Source organism: Rhinoraja longicauda, chromosome 17 (assembly GCF_053455715.1).
Source record: "Rhinoraja longicauda isolate Sanriku21f chromosome 17, sRhiLon1.1, whole genome shotgun sequence".
NCBI classification, from domain to species: Eukaryota; Metazoa; Chordata; class Chondrichthyes; order Rajiformes; family Arhynchobatidae; genus Rhinoraja; species Rhinoraja longicauda.
The window spans coordinates 7842327-7866128 of record NC_135969.1 but is presented as its reverse complement, the minus strand read 5'-3'; the positions used below and the strand labels follow the sequence as shown (position 1 = coordinate 7866128).

Below are 23802 nucleotides of genomic sequence, written 5' to 3'. Positions count from 1 at the left end.
AGCGTCCTTTTTAATTGGTGCAAAGATAGCAATGGTATAATTTTGCTGAAAATGTATACTGGATTTCAGATCTGAATGATCTAAAATTCGTTGCATGATTCAGTTCTATTTGTAGTTCACCCGAGCGTTAAATAATGAATTAGAGCAGGTGATAAATCTTTGTTTTATTAGTGAAATTTTAATTAATGAATGATCATACTTCTTTGTGGAGCATAATTTTGTCTATATTTTTTAAAATTTCACCATTATTTCTTGCTTTAAATTGCAAGAATGTCAAAACGTGTTTTCCATTAGACCAGAAAGATGCTTTTAGGAGCTAATTTTACCTTTTTACTGAAGGAATATCGTAAGTGTAATTTTTGCGCTATTAGTGACCTGGTTTGGGCTCCACATTAATGAGACCAGACTTCAGTAAAGTGTGAATCCCAGAAGCCTAAGTACTTTGTGTGATTAATGAGAAATTGCAAAGGACATTGAGTTATTATGTATGTGTTACCTGTACCCGGATTCTTGCTGCATTGCAGCAATGGAAAAGATGAATTCAGCTGATAGCTTTGGAGGCTGCAGTGTCCCACTTTTCTGAGCTGCAGGTATGACCTAAAGAGCATCATTTAAAAATTTCCTTCCTAACTTGTCTTTCGTGTGTAAGACAAAAAGGTTTCATTTATCTTGTTGGAAGCAATCTCTGTGATGCATTGGAGTCCTGCTGACATCCATGATTCAGTAGCTGCATTCCACGAATGGCATGAATTCAAAAGCAAGGATCAGAAGTCGGCAACCTTTACAACTGTGGCTTACTGGGCCCTGCCCATGGGAAGGATAAATATTGAACTCAAATGAATTTGCAATAAAAAGTTTTCAAGGTCAATATTCTTTATTCTGTCCTTGTGCAGTGATTTTGATTAAAATATTTTGTCATTCTGGATCAGCGCTGGTCTAACAAACAGCAGCTGAAAATCGTGACTTACAGCAGCACTGTATATCAATACCTCCTAGTGGTTGAGTGCAGAGCAGCAGTGAAAATACATTTGCCGTAGATTACCCGATATGTCTTCCATGTAAGCAGGACACTTAAAAGGAAAACAACATCAGACATAAAAAAAAATTTAAATAGGAAATTAGTTGGGGCTACACCACAGTTTTGACCTACTTAGTTAATATTTGTGAAGGTGATATTTTGCTGGTGTCAGGAATTCCTCTCTGTTTTATTAGGAGGAGTTCAGAGGTCAAAAGAGATCAGAGAGAAATTTATAGGGGTCTGCAATCACATTTTAATATTTTTATTTGCTTGACGATGTTATTTGCCTGAATCTGTTACATTAAAAACCTACCTGAGAGCATAAGAAACAATAGACAATAGGTGCAGGAGTAGGCCATTCGGCCCTTCGAGCCAGCACCACCATTCAATGTGATCATGGCTGATCATTCTCAATGTGTACCCCGTTCCTGCCTTCTCCCCATACCCCCTGACTCCGCTATCCTTAAGAGCTCTATCTAGCTCTCTCTTGAATGCATTCAGAGAATTGGCCTCCACTGCCTTCTGAGGCAGTGAATTCCACAGATTTACAACTCTCTGACTGAAAACAGGAGCAGGAGGAAACAATTTTGGCCCTTTGAGACTGCTCAACCATCCATCAAGATCAGGACTGATCTTTTGTCTCAGTGCTTTATTCCTGCACTATTCCATATTCCCCGATTCCCTGAATATCCAAAAATCTGTCAGTCTCTGTTTATGGATGAACTCAATGACTGAATCTCCAAAGCCCTTCGTGTTAGAAAACTCCAAAGTTTTGTTCAAGTCCTGCGTGGCCTATCGTCCATTCTGAGACTGTGACCACTATTTCTAATGTAGGAACAAACTGCAGATATTGGTTTAAACCAAAGATAGACACAATGCTGGAGTAACTCAGCGGGACAGGCAGCATCTCTGGAGAGGAATGGGTGACGTTTCGGGTCGAGACCTTTCTTCAGACTGAAGTCAAGGTGAAAAAGGGTCTCGACCCGAAACGTCACCCATTCCCTCTCTCCAGAGATGCTGCCTGTCCCTCTGAGCTACTCCAGCATTGTGTCTACCACTCATTCTAAACTACAGATAGCTAACAGGACATGTAAGTATTTTGTAAGGCAGCCCTCGGCTACTCAATCCCTCTTCACGTGGCAAATCAACCATTCCTGGATCTGACACAAAATGCTGGAGTAACTCAGGGGGCCAGGCAGCAACTGGGAGAACAGGAATAGCTGACGTTTCGGGTTCAGACCCTTCTTCACCTTGACCCACTGAGTTACTGCAGCATTTTGTGTCTTTTTTTTGTAAACCTGCATCTGCAATTCCTTGTTATGACATGCCTGGAGATGGTTTAATAAATCTTCAATGCACTCTCCTTTTGACAAGTATAGACTTTTTGTTAGGTAAGGAGATGAAACATGTGCATTAAACTTCAGCGTGGGCTCACCAGCACCCTGTATTATTGCAGTGAGATATCTTTATTCCTGTCATAATAAAATTGAACATAACCTATACCTTTCTGATTACTTGCTGTACCTGAGAGTTGACTTTCAGTTGACGTGTATACAATGACACTTAGGATCATTTGAACATCAATATCACCATCTGAGAAATATTCTGTTTTGTGCAGCAAACATGTGGATGGGAGGGATTGCCTATGATTTTTCAGTCTCCCGCATACTCTGATTTAAAAAGTCCTTGAGTGAATGTTGCAATGTCCAATGAGTTAACGATACAAGCCCTGTAATTTTTCTGCAGTCTTCATGCCTTAGGGTTTTTTTGGAGCTATTAGCATCAAAAGTGGGTTTACTGAAGTACGTCCTCCGGAAATGCAATGTATAGCCTTTTTCTAAAAAAAATGATTGTAAAACCATACTACCCTTTGAAATTGTCCCATTAAATTTGATGTGTTCGTGGTGGTGGTTTTATGAGAGGCTTCTAAAATGGTGAATAATTATGCAAATACGCTTACACCAAAAAATCAAGAGCTATTTTATTTTAGATGAAGGCAGGCCTCCGAACAATGCAAACCAAATGAGAACCAACTTAGCTGAAAATGGAACCCAAGTATTTTATGAATTGCTGTGTCGTGAAAACAAACTTTACAGAAGACATCAATATTGAGCATATTCATTCCATCGAAGGTAGACACAAAATGCTTGAGTAACTCAGTGGGACAGGCAGCATCTTTGGAGAGAAAGATTGGGGGAAGTTTCGGGTTGAGACCCTCCTTCAGACTTCCATCTCCAGGTCCAATAATGTTCCTGCCATTTTCAAGATGAGAGTAGGCCAAAAATGTAATTTACTTTTAAATATTGCGTTATTTTAATCCGAGTTCTGAACTTCAAATCCACGTATTAACTTCAACTGGAATAGGACTGATTATCAGATGGGGAGTGACAAATGCCTATGCTGCGGTATCGGACCTTGTTGCAGAGGTTAAATTTCTACCCGCTGTATCATTTCTGTTCTGTGATATAATTGGAATATTTCCCCCCAAATTAACAATATAAATTGTTGATTGTAATTGATGTATTTTATTTCCTACTAAACTTTATTTAATTCACTCCCAGGATTGTTGAGCCTTTTGCTAGTACCTTTTAAAAATCATTGGAATCTGTTATTATTGTTGATTTTGCTGATAAGAGACTCCAGGAGTGAATGATTTGCCTGTGTGAAGCTGTGCAACTCACATTTTTTGATAATGCTTTCTTCACTTATTTTCAATGGTTTTTAGTTTTGTTATTACCTCTAATGCAACAGCATTAGTTATTTCCGACCTGCCCACATGCATGCATGCACACAGTTGATTGATTTCCTATAAGGCTCCGGGCCGGGATATTCTCCAGATACCTTTACTTTTAAGTAAATTGAATGTTATTCTTCAAATTATTATGTTGTCACACAAATACATTGGCTGTTTTCCATTACATAGTCCTTTATGGTTTAAATGTAAATCAGGTTTAAATGATAGTACGTTATGAATTAACCAGTGCAATAAATTTCTGTCAGAAATTAGCCATATTAATTTCCCACCTGCCCTTGGCAGAATGTGACCGAGGACAGTTTAACAACATTAGGCTTGTTTGAACCCTGAAGGCTGATTGACTTGCCTTCAAATCCAGTTGGGTAGTCATCAGACTAGATACAGGCCAGCAATAGAAGGAAGGGGCTGCGATCAGCCACTGGCCATCCTAAAAATAGTTTGGCATTTAGAAGAGAAGGAGGCAAGGTCCCCACTGGTGAGAGACCCCTTACCTTTCCTATGGAACCTGGAGAAGGACATTTGATGCTCCAGTCGCCAAAGACATACAAAAAAACACTATGCAGATCCTTTTGGATCTTGTACAGGAAGATTCCTCTCCCATTCCTTCTCTCCCGAGATGCTGCCTGACCTGCTGAGTTACTCCAGCATTTTGTGAATAAATACCTTTGATTTGTACCAGCATCTGCAGTTATTTTCTTGTACAGGAAGAATCTGCAGATAGACACAAAATGCTGGTGTAACTTAGCGGGGCAGGCAGCATCTCTGGAGAGAAGGAATAGGTAACATTTTGGGTCGAGACCCTTCTTCAGACCTTCTTCCTGCACAGGTGCTGGTTTACACCAAAAACTGAGTCTGAAGTCTCGACCCAAAATGTCACCCACTTCTTTTATCCAGAGATGCTGCCTGCCCCTCTGAGTTACTCCAGCATTTTGTGTCTATCCTTTTGGATCTTATCTGGTCCTGATCCACATTACTTTTGGATTAGTCAAGAGGAAAGTCACTGCCATTTCCGGTTCAGATTATACAGGAAAATAAATAGTTTGGTCCAGATAAAGATATCAGTTCCTGATATCCACCCTTAGAAATGGATCTTGCTTGACTTGCATGGCAAGAATGTGAACTTGTCAGCTTCTGGGGTGAGTGGTGGGCAATCTGAGCTAAATTTATTTACTCGCTTGCCTGGTTTCTGCTTGGCAGGGGATGAAAGGTCTCTCAGTGGGAAATTGATTCCCCAAAATGCTTCTCCGATGGAATTGATATTGTTCACAAGCAAAAAGTTAGTTATTGGCTTCTTGGTTCTGACTATTTAAACTTCATGCATTCTTCTTGTATTTTTCATCCACAGGTTTAGCTGGGAATCCTGTAGATCTTGAAAACAGAAAACAGACTTTTGGTAGAAACTTTATACCTCCAAAAAAGCCAAAAACTTTCCTCCAGTTAATCTGGGAAGCACTACAAGATGTGACCCTTATCATCCTAGAAATTGCAGCCATTATCTCCTTGGGTCTCTCATTTTATCAACCACCTGGAGAGAGGAATGAAAGTGAGTAAACATCTTACTTGTTCATTTGGTTCTGCATGCCAGCTCTTGTATGACAATATTAAATGTTGAGTGGAAACAATGTACCCATGAGATTAGTTATGATGATGAAATATGCAGTGAAGACTGATGATCCAGAAAGAAGCAGTGAACCAGATTAAACCCATTGACTAAATATAGCCAAACTAGAATTCAGTTGCATTTTTATAAGGTTTCTGCAGACCGAAGTCGATGAAATATTGGGTAATGTACCCTCTACTTACTGGTATTTCCCAGAGCTTGTTAGTCCCTGTCACTGGTGGAGAAACCTATTGCCTCTCATGTGCCTGCTGACCTTTCACCCTGTGGCGTCAGCTTCCCTGCTTGTCCCAGAACTGACTATCACAGATAAGGCTCTTTCATATATCATATCATATCATATATATACAGCCGGAAACAGGCCTTTTCGGCCCTCCAAGTCCGTGCCGCCCAGCGATCCCCGTACATTAACACTATCCTACACCCACTAGGGACAATTTTTTACATTTACCCAGCCAATTAACCTACATACCTGTACGTCTTTGGAGTGTGGGAGGAAACCGAAGATCTCGGAGAAAACCCACGCAGGTCACGGGGAGAACGTACAAACTCCTTACAGTGCAGCACCCGTAGTCAGGATCGAACCTGAGTCTCTGGCGCTGCATTCGCTGTAAAGCAGCAACTCTATCGCTGGGCTACCGTGCCGCCATGTTTGTGTATATTAATCCAGAGTGTTTTTATTACCCACCTTTGGTTACACATTAAAAGTACACAACCTGAGTTATATACGAACATCCAAATTGGATACAGAAGTAGGCCATTCAGCTCTTGAGCCTGCTTTGCCATTCAGTATGATTGTGGCTGATCTGAATGTAAATTCAATTACATTCTCCTACCAATGCCTGTGTTCACCTATAACCTGCCACGTTTTGTCCTGCCTCTGCTCTTTACCAATTTTCTCCACCATGCACACACGCACACACACCCAGAGAGACAGACACACACACACACACACACACACACGCACACACAAACACAAACACAAGCACACACACACACAGTGTTGACCCAAAATATCACCTATCCAGGTACCCCAGAAATGTTGCCTGACCCAATGAGATACTCCAGCACTTTATGACTAATCGCACCCGCTTGGTTATCAAATATCCATCTACTTCTGCCTTAAAATTATTGAATTATTCAAAGATTGCTTCCATTACTCTTTCGGGAAAGGTGTTCCAGAGGATCATGAACATTGGAGAGAAACATTTGCCTTATCCAGATGACCCCTGATTTTTAAAAGTGAATGCTGGTTTTCCAGATTCTGTTACTGAAGGAAATATATTCTTTACATTGACTCTGTCAAGACCTCTGAGATGGTCTTCTATTGGCAAACCATTTGTCTCAATATCCTTTTCTGTTATAAAATTTATTGTCCACCTAATTCTTGTGTATGCTCATTAATCTGTGTTTTCTGAGCATGGGACTCCTGTAACTCAGACAGACCTTGTGTCTCAACCACTGCCCTCTGCCACACTGTAAAGTGCAGGTTATTTCACCTTGGGTACTATCCCTCCGATTGGATTTCCAATGTCATGCCCAGAGCAAAGTGCAGGCTCAGTGAAGTTCAAACTTCCAATGAAAATTATTCCATAGTGGCTACAAATACCAGCCCATAATGCTCAATCTATGGGTCTTTCGGCTTTTCCATACACAATTTTGTCTTGGTAATGACAGATTTTCTCCAAAATTGCAGGTAAAACCATTTAAAAAACAAACTTATTCTGGGATGTGGGCATCAATGTCTGGGCTGCTTGCCAGGCCATATCAAAAGGCAGTCAAGAGCGATCAGCATTGCTGTTGGTGTAAGGGTGCACACAAGGCTGGAATGTGTGCAGATGAAGGGCCAGCACATTGTAAATCACACGAACTGACACATTTAAAAAGCATATCTCTTACTTACAGACCGTTTCCACTCATCCCTCAAATAACCCTTGTACTCTAGCCATTCACAACATTGGTATCAATTCAGTCACACATTTCTTTGGCCATTTTGAACCATTTGACTCTCCAATTGACACGATGCTCCAGTACGCTCTGAGTAAATGGTAAAAGACATGAAAGGAGAGCACTTTGCTATGTTGCTTCTGCCCATTGCCTTTGTTGTAGATCCTTTCACATGAAAGGCACCAGGTAGTTTTGCCTTGACAGCTATTTCATCATGCTCTGCTGCATCTTTGCACCATCAAGATGGACATTTATAGTGTAACTTGACATTCTGCAATAAGACTGCTCCAAAAGTCAAAGTTAATTTATTTCCAGCGAGCACAGTGATTTTTTTTCTGCTCACAGGGCATCAATAGATGATTTCTGCAGCTCCACTAAATATTAGGTAGCAAGCATATTATTGAGATTTTTTATTAACTTTATTGTTTTATTTATTTATTGGCTATACACATTTAAATCAATTGGAAACCTTTCCCAGAAGATTGAGTAACATAATATTCATTTTTTTCCTTGGCCATAAAACGGTGTTTTAAAGCTCTGTTAACTCTTCTCTTTGAAATGTAAGCACACAATTTAAATCATTACAATTTCTGACAACCCCATTGATTTTTTTTTGATACCCGAATGTTTCAGCAAGCAACTTGGTCAGACCTTTGCAATTTATCTTCAGCATCCACATTTGTTCCATGGTCATTGTCCTACCTCTGTTAACTGATGATTAGTAGCTTGCTTTGGAATTTTAGAGGAAGATTTGGCTGGTTCAGGGATCCATGTGAGTGGGGCTCAGAAAGGGGCATATTAAATCTGTTCATCCTTTGCATCGTGAGGCTGGGCTGATTTTAGTTCCCAACCTCTATCTATACATTATAGCATACCAGCCTCTTCTCACTGTGTCACATGGTCGGAGATCACTTGAATGCATTCAAGAGAGAGCTAGATAGAGCTCTTAAGGATAGCGGAGTCAGGGGGTATGGGGAGAAGGCAGGAACGGGGTACTGATTGAGAATGATCAGCCATGATCACATTGAATGGCGGTGCTGCCTCGAAGGGCCGAATGGCCTCCTCCTGCATCTATTGTCTATTGAGGGATAGCTCATGACCAGGAGACTAGGAATAACTCAAATGTACTTCCTCAAAGTAGTGTAATGGGAACTTGTGTGCCAAGTTGCAATAGATAAAGTGAAAGGAATGATAACTGTGAGATTCAAACCTTTTGTGTTCACGACCACCTCATTACTGCACAGGTTCAACCAAGATTTTGTGATCAAATGTCCTGAATAAATCTTAAATTCATGACTTTCTGTATCAAGCACGCATGCTACCTTCTGAAAGGCAGCAAACAATGAAAATGTATTGATATTTGGCCAACATGGCTAAGAGCCAACACAAATTCAACTTATTTCCACCTTGGTAATATCAACACATTCTAACCTTGTCCATCTCTTCTGCTTCTGTTGCCTCTTGACTAATCCAGTACATTCCTGCCCAATCTCTCTCATTCTGCCCTGCAACTTTGGGCACCAAATTTTGAATGAGTATCTTTGACCTAGCCTCATTCTCTCCACTCTTCTCTCCATTCCTTTGGTCATAATCCTCTTGATAGCAATAAATCATTTAAAAATTTTTATTATCCTTGATTCTTTATGGTCTGCCCCTTCCTGCTTCTCTACTTTTGACCTTGGGCACATTTTAATCAGTTCACCATTAGGCAGCAGTGCCATTAGCTACCTAGACTTTTAACTCTGGAATGTTTTTCCAAAGCTGCTCTGCTTCATAACTCTAACATATCATCACCCTTGACCAAACTTGTTTGTCATCTGTCCTGAAATCTTCGTCTGGTTTGGTGTCAGAGTTTGTTTGATTGTGGTCTGGCGAAGTGCTTTAGGATGTTTCAAGTATTAAAAGTGCTTTAAAACAGAATTTGTTGTGTGAAAATTGCTATTAGTGTTAACCTGCCTCACAGTCAAGCAGGTCAAAATGATCAATGGTGTGTGAAATAATTTCAAGATGACCTATGAACATGTGAAGAACTACATAAAGTCCTTTATTACTTACAGCTCCTTCGAAACGTAAATGCCAGTGGCACATATCAAAGAGGAGGACTGCTTACCAGTAACAGAGGATTAGGTGTGGAATGTAAAAGATTAGAGCGGGTGGCTGTTAATTGAACTTTCATAGGAACCGCAAGCAATAAAGGATTTGCTTTTGCTTTTTGTTTGCCTTTGATCATCTCAGTCCTCACTTGATCTGACAAAAATGGTGCTGATGGTTCACTTCAAGCAGTTTCTTTCATTTCGTTTTTGATGGATCCAAACGTGAGAGAAAAGAGAATCCAAGATGAAATGGCTTGAGAACGAAGGACATCTGTTCCTCTCAAACATACTTAGCTTAGGTGACACTTAATTTTGTTATGCCGCATTGCAAAATATTACTTTCTGGGAGACATCCATTTTATTTTCAATCCACTATCACCATCTCCTAATGTAATCTTATTCATTGCTGAACCCCTCACTCAACAAAATAATGATTCCAAAGGATGATTTTGGTTTAACTCAAGTATGGACACTGTTTACTGTTTTGAAGAAAGTGATTAAGCTTGTTATAATCAACATTACTTGATTGCTTTGGAATCTCTAAATGGGAAACCATTCCACAACTAGTTTTTTTTCATGCTCAATTTATATTTAACCCATCAAAGCTGGGGAGTTCAACAGGGCTAGTTGGAAAGGGACATTTCCAAACTACCCCCAGCGCATCTCCTGCAGCACAAGAGGATCTAATACTCTTGACCATGCTTCTCCAAAGATGCACATTGCTCCATCCCTAGCCCACACTTTGGAAAATTAGATTGCTTGGCTGTGCTCTTTCTTTGTGGTGACTGAAGAGTAACAGCTCCAGTATTGAGGAATGTCAAAGGGAGCCAGAGGACAGGGCAATTTTCAAGAACTCGGCATTGGACATGAACAAACACTCCACTGGCCTCATAAGAATATGTGGGGAGGACTATCCAAGTGCTCCCTAACCAGAAGCCTTGGTTAAACCACAATCTACTGAGGACCAGATCGCGGGCATTCAATTCTGGCAATACAGGGTCAAATAAGAAGTCCAGGTACAACATCGAAAAGGCCATTGGGAAAGCATAGTAACACTTTCGGTCAAGAGTTGAGGATCAAATGAATACTCAACAGCTGTGGGATTGCACGCCATTATTTCCTACAAGGGGAACCAAGTAGCTTAAATGATAGTGATGCGTCACTCCCTGATGAGCTTGATGGTTTCTATGCTTGCTTCGATAGGGAGATCATCGGTGTCCACACAGCCCCCAACAACACTGTGATCAGTCACCGTGGCTGATGTCAGCAGCTCCTTCATGAGTGTGAACTCTTTGAAATAGCCCATTTCCGATCAAGTACCTGGCGAGTGTATATGTACCTGCATGGACCCAACTGGCTGGAATTCATGCAGATAACACAACCTCCCACTACTACGGTCCAAGGTTGCCCTTGCTTCAAAAGGACATCCAGAATACCAGTGCACAAAAAGAGTAGGTGACATGGCTCAATGATTACCCACAGGAGGCACTCATATTGCCACAGAAGGCTGTGGAGGCCAGGTCTGTATACATATTTAAGGCAGAGATATATTCTTGATTAGTACAGGTGTCAGGGATTATGGGGAGAAGGTAGGAGAATGGGGTTAGGAGGGAAAGATAGATCAACCATGATTGAATGGTGTAGACTTGATGGGCAGAATGGCCTAATTATGCTCCTATCACTGATGATCTTATGATGTTGTGATGAAGTGCTTTGAGATGTTACAATGACTCCTGCAGTAGTAAGGACATGGACTCACTGCAACCTGTCTACCGCCACAAAAGATCAACTGTGGGTGCGATCTTGTTGGCTCTCACTGAATCACTTGGCCAATAAAAACACATCATCAGTTGGTAATCAACGACTTTTTGGTGCTCAACATCATAATTCTCTCTAAACTTATCAATAGACAGGGAACTGGGTCTCTACTCATCTCAGTGTAATTGGAACTGCGACTTCCTCATCAGCAGTATGAATTGGCACCAACACTTCCTCCCCAGTGAACATCAACACAGGAATACTGCAAGTCTGCGTGTAGAGGTGCCTGCTCTGTTCTCCATACCCATGATTATGAGGCTAGACACAGCTCCAAAATCATCCTTAAATTTGCAGATGATACCATTGTTGTTGGACAAATAATAAGTAATGACGAGTCAAAGTAAACGATGGGTATTGAACATCGGATTGAATGGTGTCAGAACAACTTTCTCTCAGTGTCAGCAAGGCCAAAGGAGGAGGGGAAAGCTGGGGATCTGCAAACATGTCTTCATCGAGGGGACAGTGCTGGGTAGTGCCAACAGCACAAGTTCCTGGGCTTGCATATCTCCCGAGATCTGTCCTGCACATTGATGCAATCACAATGAAAGCTCATCAGTGCCTCTAGTTCCTCAGAAGATTGAGGAGATTCAGGATGTTGCTGAATATTCTATCAAGTATGGTGGAGACATACTGACTGATTGTATTACAGCCTGGTTCGGTAACTCGAATGCCCAGGAATGAAGGAAGCTACAGAGAGAGTAGGTCGTTGACTGGTCCTTCCCACCATCAAAGGGATCTGCAGAAAGTGCTGCCTCAAAAAGGCAGCAAATATCATCAAAGACCCATTCCACCCTGGCCCCGCTCTCATCTTGCTGATATTTGTTTGCACTGCATACTTTGGTTTTGCACTATTATTGTCTGGTAACCTAGTATTACTGATTATTAATTGATTGTACTTTTGATTATTGTATATTTACTCATTGTGTTACCATGTTTAGGGGTTGTGACGTTGCAGCAAGTAATGATTTCATTGTTCTGTTCCTGGTACATATGACATTTAGGCATTCTTGACTCGGTGTGCATCATAATCAAATCACTCTTCTATTTCCTTGCAACCGTTGCAATATAATCTTTCTTCTGAAATGGCAGGAACTGTGTACAGCATTCTCTGTACAATTACTCAAAAGTGACAGGACAACCTCACCATTTCAGCTCACTGTTGACCTTTAAAAACACCCGGTCATCTGATTTGCTTTCTTCACTGCAGAAATACTACAATATTTTCACTGAAATTCCATATTTTCTGTGCACATGAATTTCCTTCCATTTAACTAGCACTCCAACTGAAGTACTTTACACGATTACAAATGAACTTTCTGCCAACTGTCTGTCCTATTCACAACTGTTTTCAAATCCTTGTAATTTGTTACATTCTGTTTTGGTGATGACCAAAATTCATTAACTTTGAATTATCTGAACAAGTAGACAATGGGCATGTGATTTGAACTCCAGATAATTTATGAGGATATTAAAGAAGATCAAGAATGGACAGTGCGCACTGAATTGGGAGCATTCACTGAGGCTGGCAATAATCAGTGTGTCGGCCAGTCATAATATTTCCATCAGTTCTCCCTCAGAAGTACTCCATAGCAGGCTTCACCAAAGTACAGAAACACGAGTTCATTATAAAATACCCAACTCTGCGCTGTTTTTCTTTAAATATGCATAGATGGCATTTATTGGCCATTCCTAAATGCCAGGGATAAGGCAGTGGTGAGATGACACAACGCAGCAGCACATCAATGCCTTCTGAAAGACAAAAGGAGATTCCCAATAAAGGCTATCTCCTTTTTTATTAGTCTTTGGAAATGGGGTGCAGTGGATTGTCACCAGCTGCCATGCACCATGCTGTGTTTGTCATTTAATGTATCCTATCTTCGACCTAACAAGAATCACCTTTTATTTCATTCTTTTCCTATTTCCCTGCCAACTAAACTTCACTGGCTGCGTGCAGCGATGAATCAGTGTCGGACTTGAGAAATTAAACCTTATTTAGTCATCTGCTGGAATCTGGTGGAGGGGTGGTTGCATGCCAGAAATACTCAGCAACACTGGCTTGTTGTGAAGTATGATAGCGTTGAGCATTATTTGAAATGTATTACAAATGTTGTTCAGTAATAATGCGCTTGGGATTGTAGTCACTCGTTTCAACGACAAGTGCCAGTTTGCATTTTCTGTTCCATCACTCACATTAAGTGAGAGGCTGAGAAATGTATCCAAGTAGGGCCATTCTGCATCAAATGCACTAAAAATGCTATTGGCATAATTAAATCAGTGTCTAGTTTTCCCTCTCTCTGTCTTGGTTGGAATGAACAAGCAGAACACAATTAAAATTAAAAATGACGTGAGTGGAATATTTTAATCAGCAAGTGTTACCATTCGTTTCGCCTCAGATATTGATTGATTTTAACATTCTTTTGTCTTTTGTTCAGTTCATTACTGCGCAATCTGCAGTGTACAACCAGTTCCCTAATTCATGGTTGTTATTTGGACAAAAAACACTCGGCTGGAATTTCCTTGCAGTTGTTCTTGCTCTGAGAGAACATTGCTGGAACTGCATTTACATACACAAATAATATTTCCCCCAAACCTTGTGGTGCAGGAACAGCTCAGAGACGTTTCTAGGCCTTTATTTGGCTTGCGTGGACTTAAGAACATAAGAAGTGTAGGAAAGAATTGCTGATGCTGGTTTAAATCGAAGGTAGACATAAAATGCTGGAGTAACTCAGCGGGCCAGGCAGCATCTCTGGAGAGAAGGAATGGGTGATGTTCGGGTCGAGACCCTTCAGACTGAAGAAGGGCCTCGACCTGAAACGTCACCCATTCCTTCTCTCCAGAGATGCTGCCTGTCCCGCTGAGTTACTCACCCATTTTGTGTCTACCTAAGAACGTAAGAACCCTATTTATACCTTCTGTCTTGTCATGGTTGATTTTAGCTTCATTTTCATGTCATATGTGATAGGAGCAGAATTAGGCCATTCAGCCCATCAAATCTACTCTGCCATTAAATCATGGCTGATCTATCTCTCCCTCCTAACCCCATTCTCCTGCCTTCCCCTCATATTTTCCTATCGATTCTTCAACAGCTTTGATTCCTCTGTCTAGATCTCCCTGGCTCTCAACTGGCTAATTCTCTACCAACTTGTTACAGGTCTGTTTGTCAACTTTATGGCTACCATCATAGGCGTTCTTTCATCAATATCTTTAGTCCTTGTGCTTTGCATTATTCTCCATTATTCTCACAGAATGCCTCCAGAATGCTGTTTATCTTTGTGGATATCCTTTGTTAACAGTGTCCACTTTCCCTCAGAACTAGATCGAGATGTTAATTCTCCTTTTACTGCCTTGTTCATTTCTCCAATGCACCATGCATACAAATCTCTGTTGAATTACTGGTTCACCTTTTTTTCAATAAAGTCATGCATACTACTGATTTGTTTAATTCCAAGCTTCACAATTCCAGTCAGATGGACGTTTGTGTCCAATTCATCTGCTTGCGTCCATCAGTATGCCTGTCCGTTTTGATAAATGGCTCCCGCACACCGCATTGTTCCTTCTCTCACTGAGCCAGGTAGTATAGCAACCATTAAACTCCAACTGGGATGATCTCATTCAAACTGAAGAAGGGGCTTCACCTGAAATGTCCCCCATCCCTTCTCTCCAGAGATGTTGCCTGTCCCATTGATTTACTCTAGCATTTTGTGTCTATGTTTGGTGTAAACCAGCATCTGTAGTTCCTTCCTACATAATTCAAGCTGTAACCCCCAACCCTTGTCTGCCAGTTCCTGTGAGCTGGAGATACTCTAGCATCTCCGAACCCCACTGATCAATGATTATTTTGGGTGGGAATAGTGTGTGAATTGCTTCTGGATTTACTGGTTGCCTGAACCCAAGATCCATTCAAAAACAGTGCTTCAATTCCAGTGACTCAGTTCAATGTACACCCATGTTCAATAGCTCATGCTGATGATCCACAACTATTGTAGAAAATTCACTTCCCCATAGCACGCGGGTCACTCCGACATGTGTGCAAAACGTCCTTTCGCTTTGCCTCAGCCACATGAGTTTGTTAAACTTGCTCCTTTTCTCTGGCACCACCATCTTTACTGGCTGCTGTTTCCTTCGTTCTTGCACACCTATGCTATATGGCCTACCCTGAGATCATGGTAGGTAGCACTTGTGCCATTCAAGGCAAGGTCCCCCACACTTTACACTATTGGCTACCCACCAGTTCACTCGCATGACCTATCAGTTCCTGCTGACCTCCCTTGCAGCATCCACATGATGGTCCTGAGGATGACCGTGTTGCTATTTGGGGACTTATTCCTTGCTTGTATAATCTAAATGTCTTTATTTGCCCCTTCCATCCTGGTGATCATCTTCTGCTCTTTGTTGAACATTTAAACCACTCTCTTCTCATTTGCCATTGTGCGCTCTGAGCAATCTCACTTTGACTGATCTCAAGAGGCCTGGAATTTGCACATTTCCCCAGGGTCTTTGGTTGAGTAGGTATCCAACTATTGCTTTTCTTGGCCCTTGGTTGTCAGTTTCTGCCAATCTTTGAGACACCATATTAAAAGGTATTTTAATGATCTTCACCCAATAGTGAAAGGCTTGGATGTAAAGAAGATGTTTCCACTAGTGGGAAAGTCTAGGACTAGAGGTCATAGCCCCAGAATTAAAGGACGTTCCTTTAGGAAGGAGATGAGGAGGAATTTCTTTAGTCAGAGGGTGGTGAAACTGGGGAATTCTTTGCCACAGAAGGCTGTGGAGGCCAAGTTAATGGATATTTTTAAAGCAGAGATAGACAGATTCTTGATTAGTACAGGTGTCAGGGGTTATGGGGAGAAGGCAGGAGAATGGGGTTAGGAGGGAGAGATAGATTTGCCATGATTGAATGGTGGAGTAGACTTGGTGGGCTGAATGGCCTAATTCTGCTCCTATCACATGACCTAATGACCTGATCTTGCTGAGATGCCTCGCGTGCACCTAATTTCACTGGTAGACTGGTATTAAAAGCAATTTATTCATTATTAGGGGAAATGAGAGAAGAATTAAATCTCACTTCAATAGTCACACTAGACTGCTGTTGCGAGTATTTCTAATTGGCATCATGCTCTTCAATTTTGATACGCCAATAATGTACATTTATTTGTTTAATATCTTTTAATATGGGCGCATTATTGCATTATCAAAATAAGTAATAGATTTCCCATGAGTGGTGTTGGGATGTGAAACGGTTTCATGTCGGCTAGTTAATTGGGCTGGTCTTTAAGGTCACCACTCAATTATTCTCCATGGGAAGCCTTCCTGAGTCAATTAGAAGTCAAATGTTGTTGCTGAAGTTTCTTTAGCTGCGATCCCTTGTTTATGACCTTAACAACCCCACTCCCCTTCCAGATTTTCTCCTCATCAGAAAAAAACACAGGTTGTAAAGGAATCTTTGCTATTGGGTAGATGTAACATTTAGTACTATTTGATTTCTTGGAATGTGACGTTGGTAGATGTGATAAATATACCGGTTTGATGTAACAGCAAAGTAACGTTCACTTATCGGGAAAATATTGAATAAATTTTATTAGCCAAATATTTATACGTACAAGGAATTTGCCTTGGCGCTTTGCTCGCCAGTAACAACGCAATATACAGTAGACCATTAAAAGTAATATAATTTAAACATGTGAAGAATGAAATAAAATATCAGAGCACAAGGAGGCTACAGACTTTTGGCTGTTGAGTAGAGCTACTGCTCGTGGGAAAAAAAGCTGTTTTTATGTCTGGCTGTGGTGGCTTTGACAGTCCGGAGTCACCTTCCAGAGGGAAGTGCTTCAAAGAGTCTGTGGCCAGGGTGAGAGGGGTCAGAGAGAATCTTACCCGCTCGCTTCCTGCCCCTTGCAGTGTACAGTTCAATGATGGGGGGAAGGTTGCAGCCAACAACCTTCTCGGCTGAACGAATGATGCGCTGCAGCCTCCGGATGTCATGCCTGGTGGCTGAGCCAAACCAGACCATGATGGAGAAGGTGAGGACAGACTCTATGATGGCAGCATAAAACTGGACCATCATTGCCTGTGGCAGATTGTGTTTTCTCAGCTGCCGCAGGAAGTACATCCTCTGTTGGGCCTTTCTGACTGTGGAGTCGATGGTGGCCTCCCATTTAAGGTCCCTGGAGATGATGGTTCCAAGGAACTTAAATGACTCCATAGATGTGACTGTGGTGTTGTTGATGGTGAGTGGGGGGAGGGGAGCTCTCCTAAAGTCTACAATCAATTCCACCTTCTGAAGAGCATTGAGCTCCAGGATGTTGCGAAGGCACCAGGATGCCAGCTGTGTCACTTCCTGTCTGTAGGCAGATTCCTCCCCATCCTGGATCAGTCCAGTCAGGGTTGTGTCGTCCGCAAACTTGAGAAGCTTGACAGAGGAGTCTGTGGAGGTGCAGTCGTTGGTGTAGAGAGAGTAAAGGAGAGGGGAGAGTACGCAGCCTTGCGGAGCTCCTATGCTGAGGGTCTGCGGGTCCGAGATGTGCTTTCCCAGCCTCACATGCTGCTTCCTGTCTGTCAGGAAGTTGATGATCCACTGACAGAGGGGTTCAGGCACAGTCAGCTGGGAGAGTTTGGAGTGTAGTAACTCTGGCACAATGGTGTTAAAAGCAGAGCTAAAGTTCACAAACAGAATCCTGACATAGGCCCCCTGGCAGTCTAGCTGGTGGAGGATGAAGTGCAGGCCTAGGTTGACTGCGTCATCCACTGACCTATTTGCCCGGAATGCAAACTGCAGGGGGTCCAGCAGAGGGTTTGTGATATTTTTCAGGTGGGCCAGCACAAGTCTTTCGGGTCTTCATGATTACAGAGGTCAGTGCGACAGGCCTATAATCATTAAGACCAGTAATCCTTGGCTTTTTGGGTACGGGAATAATAGTGGAGACTTTGAAGCAGGAAGGGACTGCAGGTTTGCAGGGACCGATTGAAAATGTCTGTGTAGACTACTGCCAGTTGTTCGGCACAGAGCTTGAGGGTAGAGGGGGAAACATTGTCCAGTCCTGGAGATTTCCGGCTTTTCTGTCTCCTGCTTTTCCGCCTCCTCAATTGCTATTGTTAGTGATGGAGAAGTGGCCAGACTGATGTTGGGCATAGGGTTGCCAACTGTCCCGTATTAGCCGGGACATCCCATATTTTGGGCTAAATTGGTTTGTCCCGTACAGGATCGCCCTTGTCCCGTATTAGTAGAGTTGCCAACTTCCTCACTCCCAAATAAGGGTTAAAGGGTGACGTCACCGCCTTGCGCCCCACATGACCTCACCCAGCCAGCGGACACGTGCTCCCGACTGCCTACACTACACCAAGGACACTGTAGGCCCGGACGCTGTAGGCCCCAACACTGTAGGACCTGACGCTGTAGGTCTCCACTGTTTAGGTCTTGACACTCTAGGTTTCCGACATTTTAGCTCCGGACAGTCTATGTTCGGAGGCCCGGGCGCCGCCTAACGGAGGTTGCGTAGCAACCCGCCTCCCGGCCTGGGCGGCCACCGTTGGTGGAGTGGGAGTACGTGGCTGCTGGCTTGGTGAGGTCACGTGGGGCGCGGGGTGGTGATGTCACCTTGTCCCGTATTTGGGTGTGAGGAAGTTGGCAACCCTAGTTGGGCAGCAAAGGGGTGGGTAGTGGATGAGGGCCCATCTAAGTGGGTGTGAAGTGGTGAATGGGGTGGAGTGGGTGGGGAAGGGTCTAGTCTTTGCAGATTGGAGTCAGGCTGTAAGTAGGTGTGAAGTGGTGATTGGGGAGTAGTTGGTGAGGGAGGGAAGGAGGGGTTATCGAGTTATGTTTCTGTCTATTGAACCTGCAGTCGAACTCATTCAGGTTGATGGTCAACTGACGAATATACATACATAAATGAAGGGTTGAACGGTGGGAGTATGTTAATGAAGTCCTACCTTGTTGATCAAGCAGAGAGTAGTGTGGTATTGATCAGCTAGATACACTACAGTTAAAGAGCTATACTACAGAGTTACAGAGCAACTTAGACATAGTAGACATAGTAACATAGAAAATAGGTGCAGGAGTAGGCCATTTGGCCCTTTGAGCCAGCACCGCCATTCAATATGATCATGGCTGATCATCCAAAATCAGTACCCCATTTCTGCTTTCTCCCCATATTCCTCGATTCTTATACTTGAATTTGAGCTGACAATTTTGACAAATTAGTTGTTCCACTCAACTATGGGCACCTCTAAAGTCACAGTGTCTTGAGTGTCTTTTCCTAATTGGATATGAGGAGGCTGTGATATGTTAATAGATCGCCACCTTGTTGGTCGACAGAGTTATTTTGAGCAATGATGCTATAGAATCCTTTTAATCAACAACCTTCTGTTTCATTCAGCTGATGACTCACACAGTCATAATATGGCCCATTATGTCCACGTTGACTATTAATTATATATCTCTACTAATCTCATTAACCAACAGTTGATCCATAATCTACCATGCCTTGGTGATTCAGATGCTCATCCAGATGCATCTTAAATATTATGACAGTACCTGCCTCCACCACCTTCTAAGGCAGTGCATACCTGATTGCAACCATCCTCCCAGGGTGAAAAAAATCTTCCTCAGATCTTCTCTAAATATCTTAGTCATCTTAAACATATATCCTCTGTTTTAGACACCTGAGCCATGGTAGAAAGTTTCTTACTATCTACTCTATCTATGCCTTTCACAATTTTGTGATTTTGTACCAGCCCAGACTATCCAGTCTGATGTCAGAATGGAAACACAACATCTCTGACACCATCTTTGTGAATCTTTTCTGCACTCTCTCCATCGAAAAGGCATCCTTCCTAAAGTGTGCTGATCAGAACTGCACACAACATTCCTGTATTTTATATGTTTTGAAAAAAAACTAATAAGCTGAAGAACTCAGTGGATCAGGCAGCATCTGTGGGGGGAAATGGACAGAGGCATTTTGGGTTGTGACTCTTCTTCAGACTCTTCAGTCCATTTCGTTCCACAGATGCTGCTTGACCTGCTGAGTCCCACCAGCCGTTTGTTTTTTTGCACAAGATTCCAGCATCTGCAGTCTCCTGGGTCTTCAATTTTTTCTAATGTTGTACTAAGCCCGTACTTAAATTCTGTGCTCTGGCTATGAAGGTGAGCAACTTGGGTGCCTTCTTCACCATGTTAAGCACATGTGCTGCCACCTTCTAGGATCTTTGGCCTTGTATTCCAAAGTCCTTTTATTCCCCCATGCTCCTGAGGACCCTACTATTCATTGTGTATGTTGTAACCTTATTTGTCTCCAAAAAATGCATTATCTCACATTTACCAAGATTACATTCCACCAGCAATTGCCCAGACTGACTTAATAGCAGATCAATATAATTTGGTAGGTAAGTCTGCTCTCCTCACTATCAGCAACAACAACAATTTTTATGTCATCTGCAAAATTCTGAATCTTAACTCCTACGTTGACATCTAAATTGTTAATGTATGTAATAAACAGCTAGAGTTGCAGCACCAATCCCTGTAACTCATCTCTGGTCACAGGGTTACAAAGCCCTGTTAATCACAAAAAGGCAACCCATTTCCAAAACCCTCAGATCCTTATTACCAAATCAGTTCTGGGTACAATTGGCATCTTGTCAAGGATGCCATGGGCTCTAATCTTACTGAAGCCCCTGTTAACCACACCAACTCTGCACTGTTCTCATTAATACCTGCCTTTCCAAGTGTAGATTAATCTTGCATCTCAATTTCTTTCACTGCATGTTCTACTCTCTGTGTACTTCAGCAGAGTTGGCCTGTATTAGGTGGCAACATCCAAGGGGGAGTCTAATCAGATTTGCCGCTGGATGTAGACACAAAATAGAGACTTAGAAGTAAAGGTCCAACCTGATTTTTTTTCACCCACTTGTATAATATGCTGGTACCAACTAAATGGAGGGTACATTTCAAAAAAACCATGTTGACTAATGATGGCAATAAGACAGAGAAGTACAAGAGGGTCAATCTACAGCCTTACTAGACAATAACACTCAGTCAACAGGTCTTGCCTTACTCGTTCAGCGCAACAGATGTGTGTCGTTGTTCATGCGTTGGTTGAGCATCTTCATATTTTGCATTATCTGCTACATTTTACATTACCCATTTTTTCTTAAGCTTCCCCTTAAAGGCATCACCACTGGTCAACTCAAACATCCCACATGGTCGCAAGCCCCAATGTTCAGTCTGCTCTCTGTGCAAAGAATTTAAATAGCAGAATATCAACATCAGTCACACTATAAGCACTGCATTTTCATGCAAAGGGCATTATACTGTTTGTACCTGGGGTGACAGCTTGCCTTAACTGTGAAAGATTATAACATTTAAAATAAGCAGAAAATTGGAAACTGGAGACATTATCTGAATCTGTAAACCTGATTCCTCCTCCAAGTTTAACCAGAAACATGAAAAAAGTAGAAATATATTATAATGTTTTAACACATCGCATTAATCTGAATTAAACTAGGCCCATTAGCCGAGTTGATTAATATCCCATTGTTATTTAGATATCTTTTTTCACTGTCCAGTTGTGTAGAAAAATAACTGCAGATGCTGGTACAAATCGAAGGTATCACAAAATGCCTTCCTTCTCTCCTGAGATGCTGCCTGACCCGCTGAGTTACTCCAGCTTTTGTGATACCTTTTTCACTGTCCACTATATCATCAATGTATGGCATCGGCAAACTTGCTAACCATGTCATCCATATTCACATCTAAATAATTAATATAAATTAATATAAATAACAAAGACCAGGCTTCTACTCTGAAAAACAAGCCTTTGCCAATGTTTATGTCCTCCATCCTGGTTTTGTAAAACTAGACTATCTTACCCTGGATCCCATGTAATCTAACCTTCCACACCAACCTACCATGTGATACCCTGTCCATGTGATATGTCAAAGGCTTTGCTAACGTCCATGTAGACAATGTCTCCCACATTGCCCTCATCAAACTTCCTCTTCAAAAAACAAATTCATGAGACATTATTTCCCATGCCAACTCTCCCTAATCAATCTTGGCCTTTCAAAATGCATATTGATCCTGTCAGAATTCTCTCCAATACCTTACCGATCAATGATGTTAGGCTCACTGATCTGTAGTTCCTAGGCTTTTCTTGTTGTTTTTCTTTAAATTGAAGTACAACATTAGCTGCCCTCTGGTGTTCCTGCACCTTACATTTTAAATGTAATTTTAAATTAGGTATTCAACTTGCCATTGATGCATAATTGTAATGGTGGACTCCCAGTCAAACACTGGATACACAAAATCTTAAAAGGCCTCTCAATGGCTTCAGTTGAATGCTTGCTGATAAACGTTTCATCAGATAGATGAAATAGCAAGGATTAACGCAGGAAATAACTAAGTGGAAGGTTGTGTATTTGGAACATATATCTCTAACCACTTGAAACAAACAGTTGAACAGGTAAAGGGTGCAGCGTAGGTTCACCAGGTTAATTCCCAGGATGACGGGACTGACATATGATGAAACAATGGGTTGACTGGGCCTGTATTCGCTGGATTTTAGAAGGATGAGAGGGGATCTTATAGAAACATACAAAATTCTTAAAGGATTGGACAGGCTAGATGCAGGAAAATTGTTCCTGATGTTGGGGGAGTCCACAACCAGAGGTCACAGTTTAAGAATAAGGGGTCGGCCATTTAGAACTGAGATGAGGAAAAACCTTTTCAGCCAGAGAGTTGCAAATCTGTGGAATTCTCTGCCACAGAAGGCAGCGGAGGCCAATTCACTGGATGTTTTCAAGCGACAGGTAGATTTAGCTCTTAGGGCTAAAGGAATCAAGGGATATGGGGAAAAAGCAGGAATGGGGAACTGATTTTAGATGATCAGCCATGATCATATTGAACGGCGGTGCTGGCTCGAAGGGCTGAATGGCCTACTCCTGCACCTATTTTTCTATGTTTTATGTTTTCTATGACATTCCATTCAGAACAAAAGTGAGAAGATATTTCTTCACCAAGATCGTAATGAACTTTGGCATTTTGCATCTACATGAATGGTAAAAGCTCAGTTCCTGAGTATTTTGAAAACACGGAATGACATTTAAAAAAAATATTAAAGGAGATTCAATGCAGGAAAGTGGTGCTGAGCTATGATCATAGTGAATGAGAGAGAAGGCACGAGGGGTACAATAGCCTGCTCTGGTCTATTTTTCATGAAGATCTGGATTCAGAATCAAATGGATAGTGAAGATTGGTTTGTTCTGATGACATCTAGTGAAATATTACTTAAACATTTGTGTTCAGTCAAACAATTCGAATTGAAGAATTATTTTTTTCTTGTGAGCAAGCTGATCAACTCAATTTGGAATTTGGAGAATGTGAACAGGTTGGAAGCAGTGCTTATCTAATGTCCTTTTTGCTTGAACTATCTATCTATCTGTCCTTTAGAGTAATTCTAACTGATTTCAATTTACATTGATAACTTTTTACCCTATGGAACAATTGGTTAAAAGACTGTTCATTCTGGAACTGGGGCAGTTAGACACATGCCCAAATGTACAT

General features: G+C 41.8%; 1 protein-coding gene across 13 annotated transcripts in view; it reads left to right on the top strand.

Annotated features, from left to right (window-relative positions):
• atp2b2 (ATPase plasma membrane Ca2+ transporting 2) overlaps positions 1-23802 on the top strand; it is a 1022617-nt gene that overhangs the window by 442856 nt on the left and 555959 nt on the right. For all 13 annotated transcript variants that reach the window (XM_078414003.1, XM_078414006.1, XM_078414002.1 and 10 more), the window contains one exon: positions 5119-5316. In XM_078414003.1, the coding sequence (XP_078270129.1) occupies positions 5119-5316 (198 nt within the window). The remainder of the gene's footprint in view (positions 1-5118; positions 5317-23802) is intronic.